This window comes from Rana temporaria, chromosome 1 (assembly GCF_905171775.1).
Source record: "Rana temporaria chromosome 1, aRanTem1.1, whole genome shotgun sequence".
Lineage (NCBI taxonomy): Eukaryota > Metazoa > Chordata > Amphibia > Anura > Ranidae > Rana > Rana temporaria.
The window spans coordinates 402,264,371-402,277,143 of record NC_053489.1 but is presented as its reverse complement, the minus strand read 5'-3'; the positions used below and the strand labels follow the sequence as shown (position 1 = coordinate 402,277,143).

At 43.2% G+C, this 12,773-nt stretch overlaps 1 protein-coding gene across 1 annotated transcript in view; it reads left to right on the top strand.

Moving 5' to 3' along the window:
• LOC120913440 (phospholipid-transporting ATPase IC-like) overlaps positions 1–12,773 on the top strand; it is a 181,892-nt gene that overhangs the window by 61,220 nt on the left and 107,899 nt on the right. Inside the window, exons 11-13 of the mRNA XM_040323369.1 lie at positions 1,184–1,372; positions 8,863–8,972; positions 10,419–10,583. Of these exons, the coding sequence (XP_040179303.1) occupies positions 1,184–1,372; positions 8,863–8,972; positions 10,419–10,583 (464 nt within the window). The remainder of the gene's footprint in view (positions 1–1,183; positions 1,373–8,862; positions 8,973–10,418; positions 10,584–12,773) is intronic.

Here is a 12,773-nt window from a genome sequence, read left to right as displayed (position 1 = left end):
AACCCTGCGTACGCAGTTTACGTCGTTTCCGTATGGCGGTTTTCGCATAAGGCTGCCCCTGCCATTAGCAGGGGCAGCCAATGTTACGTATACCCGTCGTTCCCGCGTCACGAAATTTCAAATTGGCGTAGTTTGTGTAAGTGATTCGTGAATGGCGCTGGACGCCATTCACGTTCACTTTGAAGCAAATGACGTCCTTGCGACGTCATTTGCCGCAATGCACGTCGGGAAAGTTTCCCGACGGAGCATGCGCTCTACGATCGGCGCGGGAACGCGCCTAATTTAAATGATTCCCGCCCCCTACGGGATAATTTAAATTGCGCGCGCTTACGCCGGCGCGCCCACGCAATTTACGGAGCAGTAGCTCCGTGAATCAAGGGCAGCGCAGTAAATTTGCAGGGGGGCAGGGCAAAAACGTTGCCCTGCGCTTCCGTAAAAATAGCGCAAATCTACCTGAATCCAGCCCATTGTTTTAAGGAGTGTGGCAGTCCAGGATCTTCTTCTATCCAACAATGCACCTGTGCATAGCCAGCACCCTTTTGGTTTAGTGGGATGGAAGCAAAGCCAAGGAATCAGCAGTTTTTAGAGCGGTATCATTTCTCACTTCAATTAGTTATATTGGGGGTTATTTACGAAAGGCAAATCCAGTTTGCACTGCAAGTACACTTGAAAGTGCAATCGCTGTAGATCGCTGTAGATCTGAGGGGAAGCTCTTTTTATCGTGTGCAAGCTAAAATGCTGTTTTTTTATTTTCCTTGCATGTCCCCCCTCAGATCTACAGTGACTGCACTATCAAGTGCACTTGGAAGTCTTTGATGCTCTTAGTTCATCTTTAGTGAATGTCAGTGAGCACTTGATCAGATGAAATTCAATGAGAATCCATGAGAATCTTCACAGTTTCAGGGTTTTCACAGTGAATGATTCATCAGTAAATGCTAAGTGAATGTGTTGTGAATAGCACTGTTACTGCTTTATAAATACTCCCTTATCTAGCTTTTCTAAATTAATTTAAATAAATAAAATAAATATATATAAATAAAATCTTTAAATTTTCCTAATCTGTAAAGTACATCTACCGTGTAGGTAAAATGTGATGACAAATATGACAATACCTAAGCAGATTTCACATGGACTATTATGTTGGCATTTCTTTTTTGTTTCATGTTCTCTTTAATTTTCGTAGAGGATTTAATCTACAAGGCTGCATCTCCAGATGAAGAGGCTTTAGTCAATGCTGCCAGAAATTTTGGCTATGTTTTTCTTGCCCGCACCCAAGAATCCATCACCATAAGTGAGATGGGTACAGAAGTAACCTACAAAATCCTGGCACTGATGGACTTTACTAGTGATCGCAAAAGGATGTCAATTTTACGTAAGTGCATGCAGCATTAATGCTGTTGGTATACAATCAGGAGTTACTTTAAATGTACAGTATATCTAATGCAAGCCATAGATCAGGGGTCTCCAAACTGCGGCCTGAGGGCCAGATGTGGCCCTTTGCTAGCCTTTATCTGGCCCTTGGGGCACTATTCCTCCCACTGATATGAGGCACTATTCCTCCCACTGATATGAGGCACTATTCCTCCCACTGACACCAACAATGGGGCACTATTTCTTCCACCGATACCAATGATGGAATACTATTTCTCCTACTAATAGGGGCACTACTCCTCTTCCTTTTGACCACCAATCCTGAGGCCATATTTATTCTCACTGATGTCGACATTTTCTGCCTCTGCTGGCCACAATCCAGCCCTCCTAAAGTCTGAAGGACAATAAACTGGCCGTTTGTTTGTAAAGTTTGGAGACCTCTGCCATAAATTAATCAATTTTCTTTCCTTCCACCACAAGTGAAAGGAAAGAAAATCATTTTATTCCCCCATCAACACAGTCAGTGTTGATGGGGGAATGCCTCCCACAGCATTACTGTATTCTGCCAGCAGGGTGCTTTCCCAACCAGCAGAATACAATCATTACTGCTAGCGGCTATAGCACATGCAAAAAAATCAGACAGGCTGGTTGTACCCAAGTCCATTGATGGTTCGACTTGGGTACAATCAGCCTGACTGCAGATGGATCGAATCTTGGCCAGCCTAAGTGTGGTCACAAATAGCTTTATCCTGCACTGTTTTGATAGCTAGGTACAACATGGCTAGATACAACACCTAAGTTCTTGAGTGAGCATCAGAATAGGAAATAAAGTGTTTCCTCCGCTTGGAAGTTCAAATTTTTGCACAAAGAGATTTTACAAATTTTTTCAAAGTACTGTGAAGTAGGATTATTTTTCTAACTGCAATGTCATTGTATATCAAGGACCCCTTACCCTCCAAGAGACCACCAGAGGTTAGGTGGGTTGACCCGTAGTGAGGACATAAACCGATAGGCACCAGTCACTTTTAGACAGTTAACAATATTTTTAAGGACCACAGAATCCCCAAAATAACAATGCACAGACTCTGAGCAAACCCTTACTTACAATCGTGCAAGTAAAAATAGTATTTACACAGAACCAGCAGTTGCAGTACTACAATGCAAGCCCTACTAGATTGGCGTAGGGCCAATGTGGTGCCCATATTTAAAAAGGGCGCAAAGTCTTTACCAAGTAACTATAGACCTGTTAGCTTAACTGTTATAGTCGGGAAGATACTGGAGAGTTTAATAAAAGACCACATAGACGAGTTCTTGCTGGGGAAAAACATTTTAAGCAACAGACAGCATGGATTTATGAAAGACAGAAGTTGTCAAACAAACTTGATTTCTTTTTATGAGGAGGTAAGTAAAACCTTGGACAGTTGGGTGGCTGTGGACGTGGTATACTTGGATTTTGCAAAAGCATTTGTCAGGCCCCGTACACGTCCGAGAAACTCGACGGGCAAAACACATTGTTTTGCTCGTCGAGTTCCTTGTGAAGCCGCCGAGGATCTCGGCGAGTCAAGTTTCCCCATTGACTAACGAGGAAATAGAGAACATGTTCTCTATTTGGCTCGACGAGTTCCTAGTCCGTTTCCTCGGCTAAAAGTGTACACACAACCGGTTTCCTCGGCAGAATACGGCTCCCATCGAGTTTCTGGCTGAATTCTGCCGAGAAACTCGGTCGTGTGTACGGGGCCTCACAGTTCCCCACACACAGCTGATGTGTCCACAGGTAGTCTACAGGCTTGGAAAGATCAGTTTGTAAATGGTAAATTGAGTAGTGGTTAATGATTCTTACTCTAAATGGTCTAAGGTTATCATTGGTGACCGTGTACTCCAAGGTTCAGTGTTGGGACCCTTACTTTTTAATATCCTTATTAATGACATAGGATCTGGGATTAAAAGACAATTTCTGTCTTTGCAGATGACACCAAGCTATGCAGTGGAATAACATCCTTACGGGATGTCTCCAATTTACAAGTCAACCTCAATGCACTACTGCACTTGGGCAACTAAGTGGCAAATGAGATTTAATGTTGATAAATGTAAAGTTATGCACTTGGGGGGCTAAGAATGTGCATGCATCATACATGCTAGAGGAGTACAACTGGGGGAATCCATAGTGGAGAAGGATCTGGGGGTTTTGCTAGATCATAAGCACAATAATGGCATGCAATGCCAAGCTGCGGTTTCCAAAGCGAGCAAAGTCCTTTCTTGTATTAAGAGAGGTATGGATTTCAGAGAGGAAGATATCATTTTGCCCCTGTACAAATCATTAGTAAGACCTCATCTGGAACATGCAGTTCAGTTTTGGGCACCAGTTCTCAAAAGGGATATCAGGGGAACTGGAGAAAGTGCAGAGAAGAGCAACCAAACTGATAAGAGGCAAGGAGGAGCTCAGCTATGAGGAAAGATTAGAGGAACTGAATTTATTCTCTCTTGAGGAGATTAAGCGGGGATATGATCAACATGCACAAATACATAAGTGGGCCATATAGTGAACTTGGTGTTGAGTTATTCACTTTAAGGTCATCACAGAGGGAAAAGGGGTGCTTTTTACATCTAGAAGAAAAACGATTTCATCTCCAAATATGGAAGGATTTCTTCATAGTAAGAGCTGTGAAAATGTGGAATAGACTCCCTCCAGAGGTGGTTCTGGCAAGCTCAGTAAATTGCTTTTAAAAAGACCTGGATTCTTTCCTAAATGTACATAATATAACTGGGTACTAACATTTATAGGTAAAGTTGATCCAGGGAAAAATCCGATTGCGTCTCGGGGATCAGCAAGACATTTTTTCCTCTGCTTTATCAAATTGGAACATGCTTTGCTGAGGTTTTTTCGCCTTCTTCTGGATCAACTGTGGGTGAAGGATTGTGTATATGAGATTGTATGATCTTTTTTTTTTTTTTTTGGTTGAACTAGATGAACTTGTGTCTTTTTCAACCTGACTAACTATGTAACTATGTATAGTCCCTGGATGAGCCACCAAACCTACTGCAATGTTCTAGCATTCTATTTGTTCTTCAAACACTCTACAGATGATTAAGGTCTACCTTGGTGGTTCCAAACATAATTTAGCATCACTCCAGTCAAAACCTTAGGCCAGGCAATGCAAGCTTCTGGCCCCAGCCTTGAGCCTATGTTTCTCAGACCCCTTTTCCAAGCAGCAGGACTGGGAGGTCAGGTACAACAGCACACACTTTTGACCCAGGCAAAGTCTGGGAGGCAAGAGAGCTTCCAGAAAGTTCCATCCAACATTTATACGCGTGCCCAGCAAGCATCACTAGCAATATACCGTATCAGAGTGATATAAATATTCATAACACAGAATATTGAGATTCCTACACTATTTTTCAGAGACACTTCCCAGCAGCAGACAGAAGTAAATAATCATTTGAATTTAACAGAAAACCCGTAGCTAAAACACTATATACGTGGAGTTTGCATGTTCTTGTTATGCTTGTGTGGGTTTCCTCCCTTGCTCTTAAAGACATGCTGGTAGGTTAACTTTGCTAATATTTCAATTTGCCCTAGTATGTGTATGTATGTGAGGGAGAGACCTTAGACTGGGAGCTGCTTGAGGGCAGGCACTATATAAAGGACCTGCACCTACTATGTAAAGCTGCCCATTGACATTACTTAGAAGATGCAACTGTATGTGTTAATGCACAGGGCGTTGTATAAAGCACCTGCATGGGCGTGTGCTCCAAATGCAGCAGGCATCCATGAACATGCACGTGCTTTATTCAACCCCTTAACATAATTTTGTATAGCCGCATGTTCTTATTGATGTCTATGAGTAGCTTTTCACAACAGCTGCAGGTCCTGGGAAGGATTTTACAGAGGCATTGTGTGCTGTGCAGCCCTCTCATGGCTGTGTGCATGAGCCCAAACAGTCAATGTAGAACTGTGAATAAAAAATATCTTATAATGAATTATCCCATAGTGGGTAAAGTCCACTAGAGGAGCATAAGCGCCGCTCCCCCATCCATGCGTACAACCCCCTGATCTACAAACAGGGATTCCGGACGCATGGATTCCATTGGGGGGGGTTTGACACATGAGATTAGAGCCAAAGGCTCTAATAGCCTTCAAAAAAGGGTGGTCTCAGGGCGCAGAGTACTGCGCTTCGAGCCCAACCAGTTGTGTTACAATAGCGAATAAATATTTTTTATTGTAACACTGATTCTTCTTCCGGCCAATCAGAAAGCAGGTCTTGAGACCCATCACCCAATTAGCCTAAAAGGAGATCCGATCGCATTGACTGGCTGTAGGGGGAGGAAGGAGAGGCATGGAGGAAAGGGGGGAGAAGATGAGGAAAGCCAACAAGCAGCCCGCCGGCCAGAGAGAAGTTGGCGTGAGGGGCCGGGACTGAGGGAGATGGTGCCGCCATAAGCCCAAAAAGAAAACACCAGCCACCACTGGCCAGCATGGAGCCCTGACCTTTCTCTAAACTGAGTGGGTACAAGAAGATACACCTGCCGTTCTTAGACATTTTTTTTGTCTTATGTATAAACAAGCATATCGTTTAATCATAATAGTGAAGGAAACTAATTTACGCTAAGAAGTTGGATTTTAAATAATAGTGAAGGAGATTAATAAGGCCCCCTTTCACACTGGGGAGGTGTGGTGGCTAATTTTACGGCGCTATTCGGCCGCTAGCTAGCGAAAACCGCCCTTCAATGCACCTCTGCAGAGGCCATTGCCGGCAGTATAGCTGCGGTGTCCCGCTCCTTCACCTCTCCAAAGATGCGTCTAGAAGGACTTTTTTTTCCGTCCTGCCAGCGCACCGCTCCAGTGTGAAAGCCCTCGGATGACACAGTGCTGCACCACTGTGTGATCTTTCACTATTTATGAATGAGCGCTCAGCAGTGTCAGGCTGGTGCAGTGTATAACACAGCCCAACATTGCTGATCACTTATTCATTAAACTAAAAGATCACTCAGCACTGCAGCGCTGTGTCATCCATTGACCAGGCTGTGTATGTGTAAAAGCTCTGATAAAAACAATGGGGTTGATTTATTAAAGGCTTATTAACCTGCCTGGCGGTATTCCCGAGTCTGACTCGGGGTTAGATTTTCATGCTGCGAGCGGTAACCCCGAGTCAGACTCGGGCTTGCCTCGCTAGATCCACAGGCACTGTTTACTTACCTTGTCCCTGGATCCAGCGATGCCACCGCGCTGTGCGAGCGAGCGGGACCTCGCTCGATTCACACAGCATCCTCCTGTGCCGCCGATCTCCGTTCCCTGCGACGTTACGACGCACGGGAGCGGAGAACGGCGCCAAATTCAAAAAAGTAGACAAACACATTACATACAGTATACTGTAATCTTATAGATTACAGTACTGTATGTAAAAAATACACACCCCCCCTTGTCCCTGGTGGTCTGCCCAGTGTCCTGCATGTTATTTTATATAATAAAAACATTTCTTTCTCCCTGCAAACTGTAGATTGTCCATAGCAACCAAAAGTGTCCCTTTATGTAAAAAATGGTTTTAGATCAGCTAAAAAACAGCGATAATAAATTATAATCACTTGCAGAATTGTGCGATAGCGATTTGTGGGGAAATTCGTCATAAAAAAAAAAATAATGACAGCGACAATTCTGCAACTGAGCAAATTTCAGTGATTTTGATTTGATTACATTATTGAATAATTTTTATTATAATTATATTATTATTTGTTATAATTATTTATAATTATTTATTATATTATAATTTATAATTTTGTTTTTAAAAAAATGTCATACCCGGGATGCCTATTAGAATCTTGTTTGGTCAGATTTAAGTGAGTTATTTCTAAAAATTACAGGCCTACAGTATAAAACGCCAAATTTCCTTGCAAATAATTGTACCGCTTTCAGCATGTTTTTTCTGAAAGAATCATACCGCCAGGGAGGTTAAAGAGACTGTGCACTTTGCAAAGTGCAGTTGCACTCTGCAAATGCAGTTGCTTCAGAGCTTAGTAAATTAACAGAAGCTCTGATGACTTTCATCATCCAATCACGTGCAAGCAAAAATGCAGTTTTTTTTTATTCTCCTTGCAGGTGGGTATTCTTTGTAAAGTGAAACTTTACCTTATTTGCTAAGCTCTGGAACAACTGCACTTTGCAAAGTGCACAGTCTCTTTACCTTTAGTAAATCAATCCCATAGTGACACAGACTGTATGATCTGTTTTTGTGAATGGCAACACTGGCCTTCAGAGAGTACCGTGCAGACAGAGCCCCCCAGGCTAATTTATTAAAATAACCGGTATTCACTTTCACCTTTGTTCTCTCATAAGTTATCTAAATAGGTAGAACGTTGATTTTTTTTTCTTCAACTTAATTACTTGAAGTCACAGGCCTCGTACACACGACCGAGTTTCTTGGCAAAAACCAGCAAGAAACTTGCTGGGAGATATTTTTTTGCCGACGAAACCGGTCGTGTGTACATTTTCGTCGAGGAAACTGTCGAGAAACTCGAGGAGCCAAAAAGAGAGCATGTTCTCTATTTCCTTGACGGGAATGGAGAAAATTGGCTTGTCGAGTTTCTCGACGGCTTCACAAGGAACTCGACAAGCAAAACGATGTTCGAGTTCCTCGGTCGTGTGTACGAGGCTACAGGCTACGTTGAAAGTGACTGTACTAATTGAGCCCAATGTTGTAGAAAACATTTTAATGTAATTCACAACAACAACAACGCAGGTTGTACTGTACAAACACTGGTTGGAACAGTTACAACTGGACAACACGTATCTTCCTGGCAATCTGTATTCCTGCCTAGGGTGACCACATTTCCAAACTAACATTCAGGGACACCCTCCCTTCCCAAAAATCAGCTTGTGTTGTAACGAATCACAGGACAGTGATTGGACCCAAGAGGCGGGATGTATTAATTCTCCAATCACAAGCAGGGGGGCAGGATTGTGCTCCTCCAGGCATTCCCAGCCAGGACAAGTACTGTCAGTGAGTAAATCAGTGATGTGGTGGCCTTTTTTGGGGGCATCAGATTGGCCCGGGGGTGGCTGTGTCAGTTTCATTCTGGGACACTGTATTGTCCTGGAATGAATGTGCCCCGGACAGACCTGCAAAATGCGGGACTGTCCTGGGCAATCCGGGACACGTGGTTAGTGGTCACCCTATTCCTGTCCAATCTATGAATCATGCTGAAACATGCTGCTGTGACTGGAGACCTCCAAGTGATAATTTGTTGATTTAATAAATTAAACATTAAAGGGCATTTTAGAATCACAAAGAAATGTTTGTATTAAAAATCTGTTATTTTTTTACATTTTTCCTAAATCCTAAATTTTTCCTAAATCATAAATAAATAAATGATTTCTTTTCATAGTTTTTTTTTAAAGGTATATTTAGAAGGAAATAGGTTCACTTGAAGCTCCAGCTGAACCTTTGCCTAGAAAAGATCAGATTCACATGTATTTATATTTATTTGTTTCTCTTACAGTAAGAAATGAAGAAGGAAAAATAAAACTTTACACCAAAGGAGCAGACAGTGTGATATTACAGCGCTTGTGTCCTAACTGTAACACAGAGGTCCTTATGGATGCCTTGGATGTAAGTGGATGCATGCAGACAGTTATGGGCATTTTTATGCCTAGTGTAAATTTCCCAATGTAAATTGTGCATGCGTTTCCACCGTATTTCCAAATTTTGTTGTACATGCATGCATAAGTAATGCAAAGAAGCATTGGTGTTTGCAACCGCATACAGCCCTTAACTTGTATGGCAAGCTGTGTGTGGCACATACTGCTCCTGGGGCAGAAAAGTGGCAGGAAATTGATGCTAGGCATTAGAAAAATGCCTGTAATTGTCTGTGTACATGAACCTTCATAGATCCTAGGCTGTGTAGCTATGGCATAGTCCAGTCTGTCATCCCACCACCACCAGGGCTAGGACAAGGGGTGGGCAGAAGGAAGAGCTGCCCTGGGCACAGCGTGTATTGTAGGGGTGGGGTCGCCGCAAGTTCTACTATAAAGCCGCGTACACACGACTAGTTTTAATGTCCTAGAAAAAACGAAGTTTTTCTTGACGTGATTCTTGTCAAGCCTGCCTTGCATACACACGATCGTGAACAAAAAAAAAATGACGAATGTGCTATCTCCATTACAAACGCTAGTTTTACCAGAACGATTGCTCCCGTCTCATAACTTACTTCTGAGCATGCAAATTTTTATCCCATCGTTAAAGCCTACACACGACCGTTTTTCACGACGTGAAAAACGACAACGTGAAAAACGACGAGAAAAATTTGAGAATGTTCTAAATTTTTAATGCCCATTTTTCACGTCGAGAAAAATGCTCTGGAGCCTACACACGATTGTTTTTAATGACCATTTTAAAAAATGCCATTTTTCACGTCATGAAAAACAGTCGTGTCTGTACGCGGCATAAGGCTGATGGAAGTAGCGACAGCAGCGTCACTATTTCTGTCAGCCCAGAGCTGGAAGCAGCAAGGAGAGCAGGAGAGAGCCGGGAGGAGGTGCGAGCTGTGCTTTCTCTCTCCCCCTCCTCCTCATATGTTCTCACATAATGAAGGTGGGGGCGCAATTTGCCATCTTTGCCCTTGATCTTCTCCCTGCACTGCCACCACCACCAAAACACGATTGCTGTTGGCTGTGCCCTTGTATCCGAATGTGCTTACTTCCTGTTGATGAGTGTCAGACAGAACAGGAAGTAAGTGGAAGTCTCTTCCACAGTAACACAGACATATACATCCTCCCACAGGTTTAAACTCTTCCCCACTCTGCACTAAATAAAATAAAAAAACATGTTGGCTGTAGTTAGGCTTTATAAACCTGCATTAACCATTTTGTATATAAGAAGAGAAAGGTTCTCTTTAAATCAACATGATTGTACATTTGGGTAGAAGCCACACAGAGAGCTTCTTTATTCAAGCAAGCAGCAGAGGACAGGAAGATTCTCTATTTGTTCTATAAAATATATATATATGTGATGTAAGTTCTACAAAGATTAATTTCTATTCTGCTGCTACTCTTCTAGGTCTTTTCTGAAGAGACTCTGAGAACACTCTGTCTGGCATATAAAGAGGTAGAGGAGCATGAGTATAGGGTGTGGGAAGTAAAGCATCATGAAGCCTCTATAACACTTCAGAATCGTGAGGATCATCTTGGACAAGTATATGAGGACATAGAAAAAAATCTACAGGTAACAGCAAGTAACTGAAATGAAACTCAGGCTTTGGTGCATCAAATGGTGCGCTATTGGTGCGCTATGACTTAATTGACAGTCCCTAATGTTGTGAAAGGTCCAGTAGTTGGACTCTCCCATAACCTTCCTATACCACCAGGTGTCCAGCACTATGATGCAAAAGTAGAGGACTACACCAGTTTTGTTAACATTTTGCCCAGTGTAGCAACTGGTTTTATAGAAAAATATACTCTATTTTAAGGGCTCATTCCCACAGGTGCATAGATTAGTACACCCGCGCAGAGGGCGCATAAAAAAAGAGGGCTGCTTATAGAGCTCTGTAGCTCAAGCTAGATTTGGCACATACATGTGAATCTATATGTGTATGTCAATTAAGCTATAAAACCTTCTAACCTGCCAGCTTTCAAACTTCATTAGAGGATCCCATACCTGGAAGAAGACCAAGTGAAGATGTTGACACCGGAGAAGGAGCTTGCATCGCTGGAGTGGAGGTGAGTATAGTGAGCTTTAGTTCTGCTTTAAGGGCTCAGTCAGATGTGTGCTGAGACCCGGCTTCCTTTCTAAACCACCTGTTTGCTACCTGTGCATCCACCTTGTCTGCAGGCAGCCCAAAGAAGTGGATGCAGATGCAGCAGCAGTACTGACACAGTAACATGTGAACATTTGCCAAATTTTGACATGTGATTTGTGTCTCTGCAGCCACTACATCTGCATCCACTTCTATGGGCTGCCTGCAGACAACTCCAAGGTGGATGCACAAGAAGCAAAACGCAGCTCAGCATGGAGGACGGGTCTTATCACCTGCTTAAATTAGCCCTAACTGATATAAACCAATAAAACAAAAATGTCAGTTGGACTTTGCATAATTAATTCCCTATTTTTTCTGAATAATCTGCTATTTAATTACCAACTATACAAAAAACAACTGTCACTGCCCCTACCTATGACTGATCTTCACAGCAAGGAGCACTAGAAAGGGCGAACGCATGTCAAAAAACACACAGAATATCCAAGCTCAACTTACTAACCAATCAGCAACCAACCAAATTCACCTGTCTAACAGTGCGTTAAAAACAGGGGTTTAGTTGCACGCATTTGCAGGCTGCAGGCCCCGTCAAGGCCCCCTGTGTACTGCAGTCCTAACTCTAAAATTTAAAGTCTCCTCAGTGGAAGCACATATATGCTGATTGATAGATGAAGGGGAGATGACTGGAGGGAGCCCAACCCTCCTTAAAGGAGCAGGAGCACACTAAACACCCAGCACATTGCACAATGGCAGCAAAGGTGCTAGTGCGTTGCCTGACCACAATGACAACAATACAAAAAACTGTCACTTCCCCTGCCTATGACTGGTCTTCACAGCAAGGAGCACTGGAAAGGGCGAATGCATATCAAAAAACACACAGAATATCCAAGCTCAACTTACTAACCAATCAGAAACCAACCAAATTCACCTGTCTAACAGTGCGTTAAAAACAGGGGTTTAGTTGCACGCATTTGCAAATACATGCGTAAGATGCAGGCCCCATCAAGGCTCCCTGTGTAATGCAGTTCTAACTCTAAAATGTAAAGTCTCCTCAGTGGAAGCACATGTATGTTTGATATTATGCCAAATATGGTGTATGTGCTAGTGATGTCGTAAGAAATCCTAGACAGGTTATTGTTTACCTCCATTGGGGAAAGTAGCTGAGCGCTGTATAGAAATACAGATCTCGGGGGCGTGGCCGGACGAAGATGGTGATGGACGCTTTCTGGACGAGCTCTGTCTAGCAGATTGTAATCTGGAGCCATCGGTTACCGGTATTACCGTTTTAATTACAAAAACACCCCATCCTGTATCAGCGACTTTACCTGATCTATAAAATACCTTTCTTGAGGAGTTTCGATACGAACTCATCCATTGCTGTGACCCGGGGCCTCCTCTTCATACAGTGGCGTCATCGCCATTTTGAGGCCTACAGATTATCGGACAGCCCCGGACTCGAGTACGGATCGCTGAGCCCATTAAGCTGCATCCACCCCTCCGTCCACCCGGGATACACTGCTATAGGCGTCGGAAGTGACAGGCGACACTCCCTCACCTCCCTCAGTCACTCAAGGCCCGTGGTCTCGGCCTACCTCCGGAGGCCTGGCGGCCATCTTGCTTCACCCACTGCCTCAACTCTCATATACCCCTTTCTCCTCAGG